Source organism: Stereum hirsutum, assembly GCF_000264905.1.
Source record: "Stereum hirsutum FP-91666 SS1 unplaced genomic scaffold STEHIscaffold_4, whole genome shotgun sequence".
In the NCBI taxonomy this organism is placed as follows: domain Eukaryota; kingdom Fungi; phylum Basidiomycota; class Agaricomycetes; order Russulales; family Stereaceae; genus Stereum; species Stereum hirsutum.
The window spans coordinates 135,528-153,236 of NW_006763134.1; the positions used below are offsets into that span (position 1 = coordinate 135,528).

A 17,709-nucleotide genomic window follows, 5' to 3' on the forward strand; every position below is an offset into this window, starting at 1 on the left:
AGGTTGTTGATTCACAGGCTACATTGCTCGCCCTCTCTGTTCATGGCACATATCAAACAATATGCCGGAAGTGTCATACTCAAGAGTATATCTACATCTAGTGGCGAGCGGGGCTGGCTCTTAACTGACGCATTTATAGTAGCGTACGGTCTGGACTCAGATCAACTCAGGACCCAAAAAGCGGTATTTCTCCTTGTATTTCAGCATGGCCTGATTTTAGACTCATAATAGATTTGTTGTAATTCAGGTGGGAGACGTAACACGAGGCTAGTCCATTTCACTCCATGATGAATCCTACGCTGACAGTCTGCATATTCCAGTCGTGGAAGAACTCCTCGATATATCTAACCCCGGAAATATCGTCGATATATTTCCTGTACTCGACCGTCTTCCTGACTTCTTGGCTCCATGGCGCCCAGCCGTGGTTCGTCAACGTACCGATACCCAGAACTTGTACAAGGGACTAGTTCGGGACGTCGTAGACAGAGTGGAAGCAGCCGAAATTGGACGTGAACAAACTCTTGCCTCTCGTCTCTGGTATCACCGAGAGAAGAACAAGATGGATGAGCTCGATGTGGCGTATCTCGCGGGAAGCATGCAAGTTTACACGTTGGAAACGATTTTCGTAGATGTAGGCTGATAATGTGTAGGTTCGAGGCGGGGACGGACACTACCTCCGCTGCCTTGTCGACCTTTGTCCTGGCCGCTATCACATATCCACAGGTATTTACTACAGCACAGAAGGAAGTGGATAGAGTCTGTGGCGATCAGCCGCCCTCGATGAGCCACTTCGAACCCTTGGAGTACGTCAGAGCGATGTGTAAGGAAACTTTGCGATGGCGCACGGTGACTGCCGGAGGTAGGTCTCTTCTACATACTCGTATTTCGTTCGAGGATTGTTTCAGTGATCTTGTTGTCCATGGCACACTACCAATATTAGGATTCCCTCATATGTCCAGTGCAACTCAGGACGACTCATTTCATGGATACAGGATACCGGCTGGCACCGTCATTCTGCCCAATCATTGGGGGATGTGTTTAAGGTACATACATGTATATTTCGCATCGCCTTGACACTATACTCCAGCCACTGATCGGGAAAAGGGATCTCGACAGCACGAAGATGTACGGTCAAACATACGATCCTCATGTCTTCGAACCTCGGCGGTGGATAGAACGACCTGAAGGAGTTGGAGATCTCACCGAGGGTCATCCGTCCTTTGGTTTTGGGCGAAGGTAAAGATGGCGTACTCTTTTCTCGTCTCAACGCTCGCTGATCGTCAGTTGTTCACCAGAATCTGTCCAGGACGATATATGGCTGTGAACTCGCTGTTTATCGTTATAGCTCATCTCTGTTACTACTTCGATATCAAAGCAAAGGACGGAGTCGAGGTTGACACCCAAGCATATACGACAGGTATAAATGTAAGCCTTTTCCTTTAATACTGGGGCTATAGCTTATCGCGGAACCATAGGTTGAACCGGAACCATTCGAATGCGACATTACACCTCGAGAGGATCGTATTGACGACGTGGAAGAGCAGGCCGAAACTGCGAGAGAAGCGCTTCGCTGCCTGTAAGCCTGGAGGATAGGATGCGTATTTAGTCGTCAGGCGTGATTAGACTACCACTTACTGCAGTATACCTGGAAGTTTGGAAGGACAGGCTTCAGCAATCCTACCGTCGTGCCCTTAGAACGAGAGTAAAGATCGGATAAAGTCAATGGATGAAGCTATTTCATCATGTAATTAAAAGAACCTCATTTACCTCCTATAATATCATTCTGCCCGACCATCTCGGCATCGCTATGCACTCTCTCACGTTGTCGATGCCACCGATCCAGCTGATCAACCTCTCAAAGCCAACACCAAATCCACCATGCGGTGCCCCTCCGAACTTCCTCAACTCCATATACCACTCATAAACATCCCGATCCATTCTTCTCTCTTTGAACTCCTTCTCCAGCACGTCCAGCCTCTCTTCCCTCAAGGACCCTCCCGCCAATTCGCCCAGATAGGGTATAAGAAGGTCGAAGCAGGCGACAGTCTTCTCGTCAGAATTGTGGCGCATATAAAAGGGTTTGATAGAGCGTGGATAATCGGTCACGAAAACGGGACCTTTGACGAGCGTCTCGGCTAGCCAGCGTTCGTGCTCGGATTGGAGGGATTTACCCCATTTCGGTAGGAACCTGAATTCTCCTGTCTTCGCATGCTGGGTCTCCAACTCCTTGATAGCATCCGTGTAGGTCAGCAGAGGCCATACTCGCTTCTCTGTCGCTTCCTCGAGGAGCCGCAACTTTTTCTCGTCTCCATCCTTCCACAAAAGGCCGCGGTCTCGAGAATCGAACCCATCTCGCAGTACCTCTTGAAGGGAATCTTGAATGACGTCACACACGCCTTGCACGGAGTCCACGAAAGCGAGCTCGGCCTCCATCATCCAAAACTCGGCCAGATGTCGGTTGGTTTGAGAACGTTCGGCACGGAAGCAAGGTGAGAGCGTCCATACACGGGAGAGGGAGTTTGCGAGGGCTTCGAGGTGTAATTGAGAGGAAACAGTGAGAAATGACGGTTGCCCGAAGAATTCTACGTCTTTTGCAAGAGTGTCGGTGCCGGGTATGGCCGCAGCAGATACCGAGTCCGATGAAGGAGGTGCTACTCTGAAAGTCTCGCCTGCACCTTCCGCATCGTTGGAGGTGATAATGGGCGTATGAACATAAGAGAAGTCATTTGCCTGGCAGATAAAATCATAATGGGATATGTTTATTCAACCCACTAAATACCTGGGGAATCTCTCGCGTTTCAACGCACCTCGAAATATTGATGAAGAGACCTCATAGTCTGATCCCGTAGCCGCATGACTGCCGCTGCATGAGCGGTGCGCGTTCGGAGATGTGCATGGTCTCTCAGATATTCGACAGGTAGAGCCTGCTTCTGAATTGGATATTCCTGGTAACAGCGACTTATAAGCCTTCACGGGTTCTCGTAAGGTGTAGACTTTGGCACATACGGCTGAGTCACACGGACCAAGGATCTGAATCTCTTCAACGCTCAGTTCTGTATCTTGCCCTTTCCCGGGACTGTGCTGCAGTTTTCCCTTGACACTGACGCTACATCCGTTCGTCAACCTGATCAATGATTGTCAGCCTCTATGTTAATTTAGCACCATAAATATGTACACACGATGCCGCTAAAGCTGGGTTCGTGAACACGGCCTGTAGCGAATCGGCCGACGTGCCATCCTGCAGGACCGCAAATGCGACCCTTTTTTGGTGCCGAATAGATTTCACCCAGCCGTTCACTTGCACGCTTTGGCCATCAAACTGGCCGTCTCTGACTGAGCGAGCGAGGAGTTGACGAATAGTGGGTTTGAGCCGACTACTCGACGGTGAAGTAGATAATAGACGACGTAACATCTAGTTCCTCCAATGGCACAAGGGCCATCATTCACAAGACAAATAAGAACAAGATATCATGATCAGTATAACAAGTGACCTACTTGGTTAGCGCAGATAACCACACACCTCTCCTAGTTGCAACAATTAGTGAGAGAACGAAAGACCGAGACGCGACGCGTCCAACAGCCACGTGCATATTCTCCCACGATATTTTCCGAGCGCGCCGTGGGCGTGGCGGAGCCAAAAGTTGATATCCTTTCCACCCAATTTCCACCCATCGCATCGGTTTTTGCTGTCGGTCAATCACCCCAGCTCACTCTTGATGCAAAAGTATCATGATTACGGCCAATTGTGCCGCGCCAACAGGACACTGCTGATCTGTGGCATCGTATCTGTCCCCCAACCGGCGTCTACTAGTACTGGTATGAATACGTGGATTTTACTTGATTCGCTCACTCGACCTCGGTCCATGGGATGAGGATATCCTTGCGTGGAAAACTTGTAGCTGATGGAACTTTGCTTTTTAGGCTTATGAATTCGGTCAATGTTGTCCTTACCCGGATACCCTTCGCGTTACACCTCCGACTCCGCAGTAATTGGAAGGAAGGAAGGACGGACGGAATATTGTGGTGCGTCTCAACTTTCTTCAGGGTATAGAAACCTCTACTTGCGAGGACAAACCCGCCGAATTCTCGGTTCTCCGCCTTTGCCTTCCTCATAAGTATGTTCCACAGGGTTACAGGTGATACTTACCTCAAACGTCGGGATCAATATACTTGTACACCCATCTCTATGCTGATGATCGCTTCCTCACTCTTCGTGGAATTCGACGGGCCGTCGCGGATTTGCGGCTCACTCACGCTTCTGCCTAGGTGTTTACGATCATGCTTTACTGGACGCGATATTTCGAGTCTGATAGAAATCCTTGGCACTGCCCTTATAATGCACTTGCTTCACTATTGCGGAGCCACTATTTAGACCCGCTCAAGCGGAATCCAAAACCCCTCTCAAAGATGATACATGGAGACGACTTTGGCGCTTTCCAAAACCAAGAGTTCTTAAGTGAATTCCGTGAATTGTTCTTCGCACTACATCTAGAGGATGCTAAAGATGTCCGGGGTTTCCCTATAAGGCAACCCCGAATCGTCTGACAGCCTTTAGCGTCCGTCAAGTCAAGCTTTGGGGATTGTAGCGGAAAAACATGGACTCACCTTTGCGGCACTCTAGGTTTTGTCTTTGTTGCTTCTCAAGAGGTCCATTTACCACTCTAAAGAGTCTATCCGCGGATGTGACCTTCCACCAAGTCCTGTCGCACAGATCTCTTTTTCATTCGCCAAACGATGTTCATCAGGAGGATATAATGTCCTCGACTTGGATATGCCAATATCGTCGTCGTTATGCAATGGCAGCACTGTGTGGGGCCCTTTTGACTTTGCCGCGCTCGTATGTAATTTTTGCTTGCCTAATTCTCGAAGGTCGCGAACCTTCATCCTCCTCCTAGCCAGAGCAGTCGGCAACGATCAGGCTTAAGGCAGACAGCCAATCAGTCCGCACGCGTTTTTGACTAATGGTCGCCAATCCTGACTTCTCTAGAACAATTTACGAAACATATATGTCCTTGTTGATCGTGGACTCGGTGTGTGCGTCCCCTGATACAAAGGTTGCCTCCATCATCTCATCCGTCTCATCGTGGGTAAGACAGTGGCTCATTATATACAGTCAACCCTGTTGATAAGTTACTGGGTCGGTATATCTTCTCCCCAGTCGGTGGTTTGAAAATGCGTCTTTGCCGCCTTGCAATACTTCTCGGAGAATAAAAGGAAGGTGTGGGGGTGGAATGGGTCTGGTCCGTCTTCTGCTCTCCGTTGACAGCTGTCGAGCAAGGTTCCTGGATATCATGTTGCAGTACATGAGCAGGCTCCTTCATCCTTCATAAGAGGTTTCTCAACAACCAACGTCAATGAACGTGGGGAGATCTAATAGGATCCAGCTCTCACGAATTGGAGAGTCACACAATACGACTCGGAAGCATGCTGTGGCCGTTGTTTGGAAGTTTATAATTATGAGCGTTCATTGAGCGTTCATGTCGAGAAATTGTGGATGTCCGGACAATTCGGGGAAATAGAGCGTTCTACATACTTTCCGTCTGCGTCGTCATGGAGAATGGTTCATTTACGAAGAGTAAATGGGTGCCTTCATTGTGAAAGGTACTTACCGCGGGTCCCGAGAAGACAGGCATCGGCTTTTCTCAGGACAGTGTTTCCGGTCCCGCCATTATAGTCGCGTGGCAGCCACATGAGCCGGATCGAAGATGCATCGTCTTGGTGATCGACGGTAACCCTCCGTCACTGTCGTTCTTGCTCAAGCTTTGTCTTCAGCAATGGCTCTGTTCGTGCGTCCTCGACGTAGAATAGTCCACACTGTTCTGCCCGACGTCCCCTTAACTCTCGTCGTCCTGTTTGTATACTGTACGTTCCCTTTTGAGCATACCGTCCTTGTCATGATACTGCGGTCTACCCGGTGATGGTAAAAGGCCGCTTCACTGTCGTAAACCTTCCTTCTAGAGTCCATCCTTCATCAATTTTGGATCATGCCTCTCTTTCCACAATGTGAACGTCGTGGAATGTTCTCAGCCGCTTTCTTGCGAGCTAGGGTCATTCAACAACGCTATCCTGCGCTCGGTGCTCACCCTAGCAACGTCGTCTGCGACGTCGGTCGCGTCGGCGCCTGCTATATCCTACAACTACCGGTTTTCCGTCAGAAAGCATGATGTATGTCATTCACTGGCGCAGGTTGTCTCCATTGACGATGGCCGTAACCGGTGATCTTCTAGTGATACAGTCCATATTTCGGTCTGGCTTTCCATCACTTTGTATATGAAGCTTTCGGCGTCATATACGGTACACTCATGAGCACGGAGGGGATTTAGATGTTCGTTGTCCCATGTATATTGACGTTGAGATGGTCTTGTGTAGTTTCGTCATTGTGCATCTGCATGATTCTTGGAAATTAGACCCCGTTTCTTATTCCAATCGCTCCTCAGTCAACCGACGTTCATCCGGCTTCGATCGGCCAGGCACTCGCAACGACCTACCATATCAGGCGAAATCGACGAATCCTCTTGACAAATCCACTTCCTGGACGGTAGAGATGCGGTACTGTAAGTAGAATCCTTGTGTGTCGCTGCCGCTCGTCGTGCCTGGAGGATTGTATGCATGGCTACTATCCATGCGAGCCTCTTCCCTTTGTCATTGGCTGCGGCGGCTGGAAACGAGAATATGACCGTACCTGGGATGAAGAGCGATAGCTCAATAGGTGAGATGTTTGATTCAAATTTTACCCATGAGATCTGGGTTGACGCTCGATGCTTTATTGGCTTCTACGTCGACTCCGTTAGCTCTATCCAGGTTACGGGAGCTGGAGCCCGGAAGACTTTCGGAGCATTCCTTGGCCCACCAAAATCGAGTATATTATGTAGCCAGCCCAGCTCTGAATGCTTAAAGAGCCGCCGTGTTTATGATGTCGTCCCCCAACAATATGGTTTTCCGTTTGCCTACCCACCTTGAGTCATTCGTTCCTCCTCCCTCCGACCAAGTTCCACCATCACGATCATGGTCCGGCGTCCTCACATTAACATTCTCCTCCAACTCGCTCAGCGGTTATGAAGATATATACGTCACAGCCGCGGAGACCGATGGTGACAAGTATGTTCGTCTTCTTCTTGTCATTTTACAACTGAGCTGACGGTAACGATGTACTTAGCCACATGAACCTATGGCCTCCGCGCCTGTATGTGTACTTGAGCCAACGTCGCACGGCTTCGACAGATGTATCTGCTTGGGTTCAACGTCATAGGCCGCCCGTCTGTGCTTTCATGCCAGATAGACTCCCGGACCCCGCCGCCCATACCGCCAATCAGGCCAACTTTGCGTCTTTCTCCCGTCTCTTGCTCGAAAACCAACTCGTACGTAGCACTTACCGCTCATATCCGACCGCCTAGGGTCGGTGATCTCACATCCGTTACGTGTGTTAGGTCGCCTTTGCCCCGTGGAATGCTCCCGACAGACTTCCGGGTGCTGGGATCATGATATATCCCACCTCATCATCGACTTCTCTTCTCGTCGGAGCTCTCTTTTTGTCCGGACCATTCCCGGACTTCATCGCCTACACGGAGCCACAACAAGGCTCCTCACAGTCTTTCCCACCGCCATACTCTTTTCCAACTTCCAACCCAATCCCTGGCCCCTCTACCTCCTATAGCGTCTCGACTCAGCATCACCACCAGTACGGCGATAGCCAGGGCTCCGCGGGCTCTTACCCCTCGTCTTCCACGTCTGGATCGGCTTCCTGGATGAGCCCAAGATAATGCAGAGCATTGCTTTGTATCCACTCTATTTGTGTTTTTATCCCGTCCGTTATTTTGCTGTCTATATTCTTAGCCCTTCATGCCTTGCTCTGCGCCTTTACTCCATCCTGCGGATACCACAAACGTTTATTGCTTTCGATGTATGATACCCTTGTCGCTTCTTCCCATTGCTCTCGCATCAGTCGACCTGCTCGCTTTTCGCTTTCGCTTTCATTTCCGTTTTTCCTCTCTTGAACCTGTAGCGATTATTCTTCGCGGCTTCGTATTTCTCTCACTCTCACTCTCACTCACTCTTCTCTTCTCTCTCTCTTTCTAGCTGATTCATATTAGATGCGAGCGTCTGGTAGTGTCTATTGGAGGAAAGAATGTAGCCAGAAAACATCCGTCTCATAGTCCATATCTGTGTATGTATTATTACTGTCGACGCCGCCTCTACGTACTACTCGCTCGGTCTGGACCGACCCGTCTCGTTCAAATACATAGCTTTTTCTTGGTGATGCGACCTCGTACTCGCACGCTCCTGCTTATACTGACGAGGTAGCAAGGCCAAGCCGAGAGCGTACAGGATCCAGAACACCTATCAAGGACAGAAGAGGATCTCGATCAGCCCCTGAGTCTTATCCTCGGACAACAACGGAAACGTACTATGATTAACGCAAGCCAGGCATCCTTCGCTTTGTTGGGCACGGGGTGAACGTTTCCGGTCACGAAGGCCCACTCGATCGTGAGACCGTAGTTCACCTGCGTTTATTCATAAACCGTGGGTACACAAAGTCGCAAACAGGTCGGGACCCACCTGGTATGCAGCGAGAGCCATGATGAGTAGGCCTAGGATAGCGTGGAAGTAGTTCTGGGGGGGACGATGGGCAATGAACAGGCGAGGCATCCGAACGAAATGAATGAACAGCCCCAGTACGACTTGAATAAGATACAAAATCAACAGGGTAAGACCGATTTTCTATGGAAGATCGTCCTAGATGAGACCTCTGTTCCACGTGCGTGAGCCTGATGGGACTCACCTTGTGCGGGTCATTGAAATGGCCCAACCCTGTAGTATTGGTCGCCATATACCCCAGAGCAAAAGCGGCAAAAATCACAGGTCCCGAGATCAAGAAATTTACAATCCAGTGTGCGAACCACCATCTGGAAGAAGTGTATGAGCCAATAGGTTCGGAGAACACGGAAGGAGGAAGCGGTTTACTTGGTCGTAAAAGTCCGGGTATATCTTGCTGTCAAACTTCCAATGGGAATAAGAATGAGGAAACCGATAGAAGCAAGGAAAGCATGATGCTCGAGCTGCTGCTCCAGTGGAGAAAACGGAATAGAGAAGGTTGGAGGAATAATGGTTGTCATTACGGCTCTGGTGCACTGTATTGCAGGGGCTGGAGTGGGCAAGGAAGAAGCAGGTCTCAAAGCTAGGTATGGTCGTCTCATCCCTCGATGTTTTATCAGGAGAACGGGGCGCCGCCTTGACGCATTCTCATGCCACTCACTTCCGAGGAGACGCTGCCCTCACGCGATTCGGTAGGCTCAGAGCGATGCATTCGTGCTAAAAATTAGGAGGACGCCATTGGCGAAGACACTCTATGAAAGAATTGATGCGAGCACCAGAATACTGCGGAGCTTTTTCAGGAATGAGGGCTCTCACCGTTTGTGGCGGGCGTGGCTGAAGCGTGTAAAACTTCACACCGAATGTGGCGAGTCTGATCCTCCGCGTCTCGCGATAGCTCGCAGTGTTTCACGAGATGGCTATGCTACTAATGCTGCTAGTCTTGTTGAGGACAGTCAAAGGAAAGACAGTGATACACTGCGGAGGTGGGAAACACCGCCACTGTCAGTTAGATGAACGTTCTCCGCGTTATTATAGTTTAGTTGAAGGAACGTACGCCTGAGATTCAGATCCGCGACGCCTTCCAAGTTGTCGGGTAAGTGGAGTTCGGGAAGAACGTTCTGCCTTTGACGTCTTGACGCTTACCACGTTGAGCAAAAGGCGGGATAATGACCTCCAAGCGAAGGATCAACATGAATTCCTTCTCCCAAGATCATAAACATCTGGTATAGGAGAGTTAATGCGGTACATTATCATATGCAAGATGAAAAGCGGAATTCTAGAACATAAAGTCATGACCTAGGAACACGACAAATCGTAACGAATAAATACACAGCGAAGACAACAAGACGGAGGACTAACTGGCGGCTAAACAAATGGACATATATACTGACCACACTCAGACAGCCATCTCCTCATTTCTTGACTGTACATCAGGCAACCACCCGTCATCGTCACGATCAGCTGATGCCTTCCCCTTTCTCCTGGCTCTCTTCACCGGCGACACTGGTTCCTCTTCCTCTTCCTCCTCAGGTACATCCTCGAGTTCGCCATTCGTAACCTCCGAGCCAAACCCAGCCAGATGCCTTCCCTTCCTCTTCCCTGACTTCCCCGGCGACTCCAACTGATCCAACATATTCTCCGCCACACTTTTGTCCTGAGTTATCTCTATGGACAAGTTACTCCTGCTCCTCCTACTGGTCTGGGCTCCATCGACGGAGATCTCGGACTGATCGAACAACTCAGTGCCGACCGCGATTGACTGGTCTTCGTCGTACTGGGTAGCACTGGTGCCCTCTCCAGACGAATTGACGAGAGCCTTGAGTGTCTTTGATCTCTTCTTCGGCTTAATCTTCTTGACCCTCCTGGGAGATGGCTGGAACGTCTTCCCGTGCTTGACGGCGTACTCGATCTCGAAAATCCTTCAGATATGACACACGTCAGATTCGAAGGAGCGACGGAGACCAAGGTTCGGCCAAACAGGATGCGATTTAGTGTAGCGATGTGATGATGGGGTTAAAGGAGCGATGATAATGAATATAGAATGGAATAGGAATCAAAAGAGGGTGATAGTTAGAACATCAGGTCGGCTTTTTACGAGAGGTAGAAGCGCGACGAGAAACGCGAGTGCGAGAGGAGGAGCGCGGGGGTTGATTGGGGGTTGTGGAAATGGAGAGGGGGGCGGGGGCGTGGGAGAGGGAGAGGGAGAGCTCGGAAAGGAAAACATGAATGACGAAGAGTATCCACCTCTCTTTCAGTTTAATGTTGTCCGGGACATAGGTCTCTGCCTTGCGGAACAGGTCGAGCGCCACTTGAAGATCACCTCTATAGTCCCAAACACGAATTGTATGTTCAGAATCGTCATCGGGAACCCGATCGGGGACAGAAGATGAGAAGAAACAGAGAAACAGTCAGCGATCACCGAGGAAAACCCTAAACAGTTTAAAGGGAATGATAGATGTGGGAGTGGCCCATGCGTACTTCTCAGAGTGCTGCCTGGCCAGAGCGACATAAGCCCGTCCGGTTTTCTTCCGAGACACGGGCGAAAGGCCGCCCGCGAACTCCATGTCTGTGTTTCCCCGCTCACTAAACAATTTAAACGACAGACAAGTCAAATAGTTCGTTAGCGTAAACTTACGACGAGAGAAGAATGAAGGGCATGGGGAAATTGCAGGGGCTTTGAAAGGATCGGGTACGTACACCTTTCTCTCGAGCTCCTTCAATCTATTGCGGAGTTCCGCGTCGAGGTCTTGGTGACGCTTCAAGAGCGGAGTCAACAGCCCAGATGGCAAGCTCACTTGCGAGCGCTCTGGTGTCAAGGCCATAGATCGAGACTGTCCGCGAGAACAATCTGCCTCTTGAGCCGCGGCCTTTGCACGAGCCTCTTCATCTCTCAGCCTCTCTTTCTCCTTCTCCTCCATCCTACGAGCCACCTCAAGCTCAACCAATTTAGAAATCTGGATGGGGTGCCTTCATCAACCATACTATAAACTGTGAGAGGAAGGAAATGGTCGAACCTTCTCATTGATCTCCTTCTCCGACAGTCCAGCCATACCACTGAGCGCCTGTGTTCCTGCATTCCCTACCGACCCGGCGAAACCAAACCCACTGCTTCTCCTCCGATTCGCTCCCCCAACTCCATGGCCCAACCCGATATTACTCGCCCTCGGAACCCTCGACGTACCCGCGGGCACACCCCAAGCCGCAGGGACTAGAGAGGCCCTGGGCACGCGAGAAGAACTGACAAGGGCAGTCGGGAGCAGGGATGGGCGGGGACCGTGACCACGGAGTCCCCCAACCGAAGGACGAGGCCCGTGGAGTCCGCCAATCGAAGCGCGGGGGCCGGCTAGTGAATGACGGGGGCCATGGGCGACGAATGAACGACGGGGACCAAGGGATCCCGCAGAGGTCGAGGGCAGATTGGCGGGTTTGGAGGGGGCGACATGGGAGGTTACAGCGGCGAAGTGAGGTTTCGGGACCGGGCGATTATCTGTTACGCGAGAAAGGCGATGTGTGAGTACCCATTGAGTCAGTTGGAGGTTCGAAAAGCACAGGGTAAAATTAGTACGAGTATGGAGGACCGAGGAATGGAAATATGAAAGGGAATCGAAAAATGGCGGCTGAATGTAGACAGGGAGACAAGGATAGGCCGAAAGAAGGCAAAAACTGAAGAGACAGACCTCGTTCGTTGACGACAGGTTTATTCTCCACGTTCTTCGTCCGAACCGCAAAGCTGTACAGTCACAAAAACCGAAAGTCAATCCCATCAAGGAAGATCAGTTCAATTTCCTCGATGAAGATGACGTCGGATACACATAAAGATAGAGTGTATCGTCGATAGGCTTCGCATATTAGACATCGGTAAACATAGCAACTCACTTGAGCGTGTTGAGCGTGTCCTGTCTGAACTTCGGCCCTGGCGCCAAATTACAGATGAGAAGTCCGACAGAGGTTCCTCCGAGCGCATCTTGCAAGATTCGGGTGAGTTTCGAGTTGCGGTATGGTATCCGTGTCTGCGGTGGGGTCATGAATGTAAGTCAGTTCGAGCCCACATCACTGGGAACCATGCGGATGAAGAGGAAAGGGGCGAAAACAGACCGCTCCTTGATTCAACGCATGTACGACTTGGCCAAGAACACTCAGAGATTTGTTGATCGCGGACGACTCTGCCATGCGTGAAGGATCGTTGCCTGTGAGCTAGACGAAATAAGCAAAGTCAAACTCGTCGCCTTGACCTCACGACCATGACTGCATGAAGAACAGGGTCAACATCATGGTCATGCTGTAAGGAACGAACCTTGTTATTCTCCGAGCCCGCAAGATCCACCAGGTTGATCTTGCCCATGACGGCTGAGGAATAAAACACAGTTAGGCAACAGAGACCGAGGGTTTCCCGATGAAAATGGGGGAGTGTCAACCATGAATGGATGTAGGAGTGACTTAGGGAACGGGGAAAATTGGGAATAATCAAGCGGCAAGAAGATGACGCTTACTCTTGTTCTCTGCTGAGTTGAGCATCTTGACGTGTAATGTCACGATTGCGTGCGAGCGAGAGGAAGCCCTGTTCAACAGCGTGGCACCAACTGAGCGTTGCTTGTTCGCGATTCTGTTTTGTTACCGCGATGTATTCAGTCATTACGTTCGGGTGTGGAGGAAAAGGACTTACGAATACAGGTTATCGAACTCCTCCGCGCTGTCAATCGGGATTTGCGAGAGATTCGCAACGAAAACCTGACCGACATCATTCTCCCTGACAGGGAGTTTGGGTGCCTGTGGGACAAAGGGCATCCGCGAATTCCGGAACACGAACGGTCTAGAGTCAGCAATACGTATTTCGGACAAGGCACGCAACCAAGCAATACAGACCGTGTCGCGATCAACAAGTAAGTCGTAACACTCGTCTTTGTATATCTCCATGTAGGAAATAGAGAGCGAGACGTCGTCGTGAGCTTCTACAAATTCCTTTTGCTCGAAAAGGGCCTGTTTGTAACATTTGTTCGAAACATTAGTGTGTGAACGGTCGAGAAATAGATGGTGGATGGTGGTGATGTGATCGTGTCGACGAGACTGAAGATGGATACGAACTCGGACTACTCGGGGAATGACTCCCGGGGCGTCTCTGATGCCCTGCATTGTGTGCGTCTTTCCGGAAGATGTAACGCCATACGCAAAGATAGTAACCGTCTGTGGATGAAGAGTACGTGAGAAAAGCACAAGTCAAAGTTTAGCTAGATCTCGGGTAAGAGAGAAGGGGTGGGAGGGATAGTTCCCAGCTTGAGGAACAATGTACATGGCTTCGGAAGGTTGCAAATAATCAAAATGACTTTGAACAGAGGCAACCAATCATGCACATCCGCTGGTGGAGCGCAATGGTCCGAAAACACATGGAGCATGGAGGATCTTGGGGAATGTCGACGACCGCAGTTTCCGAGAATATTTAGTCGCCAGAGAACTGGATGAGTGCACTTACCACACCACTAAAAACGACATCTATCATAGGTTGAACATCGTTCTCGAAGATCTCCTCCTGGGTAGACTCTTCATCGTAGCACGAGGTAAAGCTATAAGATATACACGCGTAATCAAAAGACCACGTAACTCAGTATGCATCTCAAAAGGAACCATGAATGAACGCACGGGAACCGAAAGACCTGGTGGGCATCTCTTGGGTTTGTGACGCATATCGAAGACGCTGCGCCTGCGCTCGTGTCGTCGGAGCGCTCGATCCAAACTCCCTCATCTTGGAGCTCTCCCTTGAGCCTCGGCCGGAGTCTTGCTGCAATCTTGACTTTGTGAGCATTTTGCTGGGCCATCGCGAGTACTTACGACCTCAATAGGCTTGAGGTGCCGGCGGCGACAATGGAGGGGTGGTGGTAGATGAAAAGAGTGTGTGAGGAACGACCAAGGAACGACGTCGACGACGACGGCGAGAGACAACGGAAGAAGCCAAACAAACCGAACCAAACTCCGCCACGCCGGTGTCAATTGTCACAGATCACGTGAAAGTGACACGACGCGACAATTCCTCCGGTCGCGTCGCTTGCCTGGCTCCGTCTTTCCTCCTTTTTGCCCGGGTGCAAGACAGGCTTGTGTCATGATATACATGCATACCGGCCTTTCTCTATCTTAATAAGTATGTATCGAAACTAGACCTGGATGGCTGGCACCCTTCTGTTATTCTCTGATCAACATTCAAGTTTGTCGATGAGTAGTGAATCTATTCGGCCGCGTTATACTTATCATTGTAGGACCAATGCAGGCACTAGCAAACAAGTGACGTTGAAGTGACGCAGTTCGGATATCATGGCACATCAACTGCTAAGTACGCTACTAGAACTTCCGACATGCTGAATTACGCATTACAGCCAGAGCCGTCCTCGTCCCTGCTAACCCTACTGGCTCAGGCTTTTAGGGAGTAGTTGTACCGACTGGCATGTCTGAGCATTGTACAATGCGAGGAACATGCAATGGTGGGCCAATGATCATTTAAGAACACCCTATATTATATGCCAAGGGTGATGTTCATTGAAATCTATCTGTCACTCATGCCTGTTTAGCGTAGTGGTTATCGCATCCCACTTGTATCGTCTGTGTCACTTCACGTTCTACGCGATTTGAACCAGTGATTATTTTTCTCTATATAATAAGTATACATCGAAACTAGACCTATCGGATGGCTAACACCCTTCTCGATATTCAGTCAACGCGATTCGTGAATGAGTGAACTTCCTAAGTTCGGTTGCGTCATATCGCTGGAGAGCCTCACTCTAAGCGGTTCTAGCTGGCCAGTACTAAGTACTCAGAGAGCGAGGTCAATGCAGCAGGTAACAGTGGCGCAGTCATCATCAAGTCATCCTCGCGCCCAGAGACTAAACTCTGCTTAAAGGAGACTACGATGCAGACGTTGATGGATTGACAGTACTGCACCGGGTAAGAGTCGTGCCTGTTTAGCGTAGTGGTTATCGCGTTCCACTTGTATGTCTTCGTTCATCTCTATGCTCGAGCGTACCATGGAAAGGTCCTTCGTTCAAATCGGGGAATGGGCATTTATTTTAGCCCTATGGAGGCCTCAATTGTACCATTTTATCAGCAGAGCTTGGAGAAGCGGAAGGTGTCGAGGCTGCTACTTACCCGGGCATCAAGAGATGTGGTCGAAGGTACGAGAATAGTGCACGACAAGGACCTAGTAAGGAATGCGTTCGTTGCAGTTGATGAAGAAGACGGAGAGAGGGCGGTGAAAAAGCGTCCAGAGTGGACGACGAGCCAAATGCAGGTGCGAGGGCGATAGGAGGATGCGAAGCGTGAGTGGCGGCGGCCGGCGTGAGAAGGCGCCAAAAGGGGGAGGCGAGAGGATGGCGACGCGTCGAGTTGCCCGCTACCTGCCACCTACCAGATTTGAACGCGCAGAATAGATCAAGGTCATTCGTTCAAATCGGGTAATAGGCATATTTTTGCCCTCCCAGCCATTACTGCTCGATCATTTGGACCAGGGGAAGCAAGGGAGAGACGGAGACGAAGGGAGGGAGCCCCTGCGGAAGGTATGGTATCGCCGCGTTGAGCACGAAAGATTCAGGACTCTGTTTTCCAGTTGTCCGTGGACAAAGTCACCAAGGTACGAGATCAATGCGCACACCCTTCCGTGTCCATATCCCTCTCAGTTGTAGGCATCGAAATCGTTCCCCGAGATACTAATCAAGTAATAGACTGGGCAATCGGTGCGTGACTTCATACTGCTATTTTTGTACGCGATCTGAGGTTCTTTGTTGTGACACAGGCGTTTCATCTCGGAGCGATACAGTTGAACTTGCATCACAGCCGACTCACTCAGAGGCCAGCCAGATGCAAGATACGATCATGCAATAACTGGAGAATAGTTACGAGTAATCAAGGCAGGAACGAGGTCTGTCGCCTACAGCCCATGATACTTACGGGCACGATGTCCCACTGACGTTTTCTGAGCCTGAATCGCTTCTATCTGTGCATTTGCCCCCAGCCCTGGCTATTCATATAGAGAATACGGTCTCCACAAAACTCTTCTCTTTGGATCTCTAGAGGCTCTGGGCATTTCTTCTTGCTCCGCGCCACTGATATGACCAAGCCCTAGGCCCATATTTGATGGTTTCAGAATGCGCATTAAGAATGAAACTTCGTTCGCTACGTAGGCTTCCTTGCGCCATTCACTATATGAGCGATGAGTGTGAAGAATACGAAGGGGCTGCGGACCCCCTGAACACCTTCTCGCCTTGAAGGCTCCCTCACAGCTGACGGTCTCCTTATCCTTCTCTACAGCACTCTTCTTCCAACGACAATGTTCATCTATAACGGCAAACTCAGCTGGTTTCACTGGGTAGAAAAGGAGGATTTCACCATCGTGGTTCCCGCTGGTTTTACACCGAAGGATCCCATTTGTGCATACTGGCAGTGCCTGCCGCGTCACAGTGATGTTTTACATCAACTCTATTTTATTCCTACCACCACCGTACTGACCCCGTAGTTCGGCATGATTGACAATATCATCAACACAGTCGCCGACGAATACAAATTCAGTTGCTCATTCGGCTACTACAGCTTCAACGCTGTGGTCTCTCGTGACTTCGGAACCCTCAGTATAACGATGCGAAACCCTAAAAACGATCGGTCTGGTCCTCACACTTTGATACTTCAATACAGCGACACGTCTCGAATCCCTTCCACCGTCGTCTACACCGGTAAACTCGACTGGCTCCACGAAGCTGTAAACAAAATGATCACCCTCGTCGTATCCTCAGGTGTCTCTGCTCTGACCAACGGCTCATTCGTGGGCATGTATCACCAATGGACCGTCGACTCCTCCGGTAACAAGAAAGGAAGCCATCCTATCAATTCCACGTTCGACGTGACGACCTCGTCGGACGCAGATAATGACGCCATTCCTGTGTACGAGGTTAGCCCAGGTCATTTGTTCTGCAAATATTGGACGATAATACCAAATATGGCACTCTCTAGAATGAACGCGGGGGCCATGTCGTGGTACACATAGTTAGCAAGGGCCTGGTAAAGTTCACCATGTTGTTTGGTGGGGAGAGAATCCATAACAGACTGGATGGACGTCATGTTGGCAAGAGTAAGCGAGTCCAGCCT

General features: G+C 50.2%; 6 protein-coding genes and 1 non-coding gene across 7 annotated transcripts; 4 read left to right on the forward strand and 3 right to left on the reverse strand.

The window, feature by feature from the left end:
- Positions 1-1,087: 1,087 nt before the first annotated feature.
- Positions 1,088-1,709, forward strand: STEHIDRAFT_137928 (cytochrome P450). Its single transcript, XM_007301607.1, has 3 exons — positions 1,088-1,236; positions 1,296-1,425; positions 1,476-1,709. The coding sequence occupies exons 1-3, from the start codon at positions 1,124-1,126 to the stop codon at positions 1,578-1,580; spliced, it is 348 nt and encodes a 115-aa protein (XP_007301669.1). The 5' UTR covers positions 1,088-1,123; the 3' UTR covers positions 1,581-1,709.
- A 61-nt stretch (positions 1,710-1,770) lies between these two features.
- Positions 1,771-3,412, reverse strand: STEHIDRAFT_129348 (asparaginyl-tRNA synthetase; the record flags this gene model as incomplete). The annotated part of the gene is made up of 4 exons (XM_007301608.1): positions 1,771-2,730; positions 2,808-2,945; positions 3,007-3,124; positions 3,180-3,412. The coding sequence occupies 4 exons, from the start codon at positions 3,410-3,412 to the stop codon at positions 1,771-1,773; spliced, it is 1,449 nt and encodes a 482-aa protein (XP_007301670.1).
- Positions 3,413-6,913: 3,501 nt separating this feature from the next.
- Positions 6,914-7,760, forward strand: STEHIDRAFT_154404 (uncharacterized protein; the record flags this gene model as incomplete). Its single annotated transcript, XM_007301609.1, has 4 exons — positions 6,914-7,098; positions 7,157-7,183; positions 7,250-7,358; positions 7,428-7,760. The coding sequence occupies 4 exons, from the start codon at positions 6,914-6,916 to the stop codon at positions 7,758-7,760; spliced, it is 654 nt and encodes a 217-aa protein (XP_007301671.1).
- A 603-nt stretch (positions 7,761-8,363) lies between these two features.
- On the reverse strand, positions 8,364-9,113 carry STEHIDRAFT_52825 (uncharacterized protein; the record flags this gene model as incomplete). The annotated part of the gene is made up of 4 exons (XM_007301452.1): positions 8,364-8,501; positions 8,557-8,718; positions 8,780-8,903; positions 8,962-9,113. 4 exons carry the CDS (start codon positions 9,111-9,113, stop codon positions 8,364-8,366), a joined length of 576 nt encoding a protein of 191 aa, XP_007301514.1.
- Positions 9,114-10,603: 1,490 nt separating this feature from the next.
- Positions 10,604-14,489, reverse strand: STEHIDRAFT_119535 (kinesin-domain-containing protein). The gene is made up of 15 exons (XM_007301610.1): positions 14,227-14,489; positions 14,060-14,150; positions 13,675-13,773; positions 13,456-13,569; positions 13,256-13,359; positions 13,083-13,195; positions 12,887-12,939; positions 12,688-12,786; positions 12,469-12,602; positions 12,270-12,322; positions 11,607-12,079; positions 11,290-11,546; positions 11,071-11,175; positions 10,837-10,914; positions 10,604-10,799 (listed from the first exon to the last, which is right to left on the reverse strand). The coding sequence occupies exons 1-15, from the start codon at positions 14,400-14,402 to the stop codon at positions 10,646-10,648; spliced, it is 2,103 nt and encodes a 700-aa protein (XP_007301672.1). The 5' UTR covers positions 14,403-14,489; the 3' UTR covers positions 10,604-10,645.
- A 1,041-nt stretch (positions 14,490-15,530) lies between these two features.
- On the forward strand, positions 15,531-15,635 carry STEHIDRAFT_t104. Its single transcript has one exon. It is a non-coding gene; the product is annotated as a tRNA-Thr (tRNA).
- Positions 15,636-16,897: 1,262 nt separating this feature from the next.
- Positions 16,898-17,365, forward strand: STEHIDRAFT_45664 (uncharacterized protein; the record flags this gene model as incomplete). The annotated part of the gene is made up of 2 exons (XM_007301429.1): positions 16,898-17,032; positions 17,084-17,365. Coding segments are annotated over 2 exons (417 nt in total), but the record flags the coding sequence as incomplete, so codon positions are not given.
- Between the last annotated feature and the right edge of the window lie 344 nt (positions 17,366-17,709).

What these genes read in the sequence shown, in the direction of transcription:
- STEHIDRAFT_137928 (XM_007301607.1), top strand. Translation starts at nt 1,124, where the DNA reads ATGTACGGTCAAACATACGATCCTCATGTCTTCGAACCTCGGCGGTGG. An exon ending in TCCTTTGGTTTTGGGCGAAG is followed by an intron (nt 1,237 to 1,295) that starts GTAAAGATGGCG and finishes GTTGTTCACCAG; the next exon opens with AATCTGTCCAGGACGATATA. An exon ending in CATATACGACAGGTATAAAT is followed by an intron (nt 1,426 to 1,475) that starts GTAAGCCTTTTC and finishes GCGGAACCATAG; the next exon opens with GTTGAACCGGAACCATTCGA.
- STEHIDRAFT_119535 (XM_007301610.1), bottom strand. Translation starts at nt 14,402, where the DNA reads ATGGCCCAGCAAAATGCTCACAAAGTCAAGATTGCAGCAAGACTCCGG. An exon ending in CAACTCAGCAGAGAACAAGA is followed by an intron (nt 12,940 to 13,082) that starts GTAAGCGTCATC and finishes TTTATTCCTCAG; the next exon opens with CCGTCATGGGCAAGATCAAC. An exon ending in CGGGCTCGGAGAATAACAAG is followed by an intron (nt 12,787 to 12,886) that starts GTTCGTTCCTTA and finishes TATTTCGTCTAG; the next exon opens with CTCACAGGCAACGATCCTTC.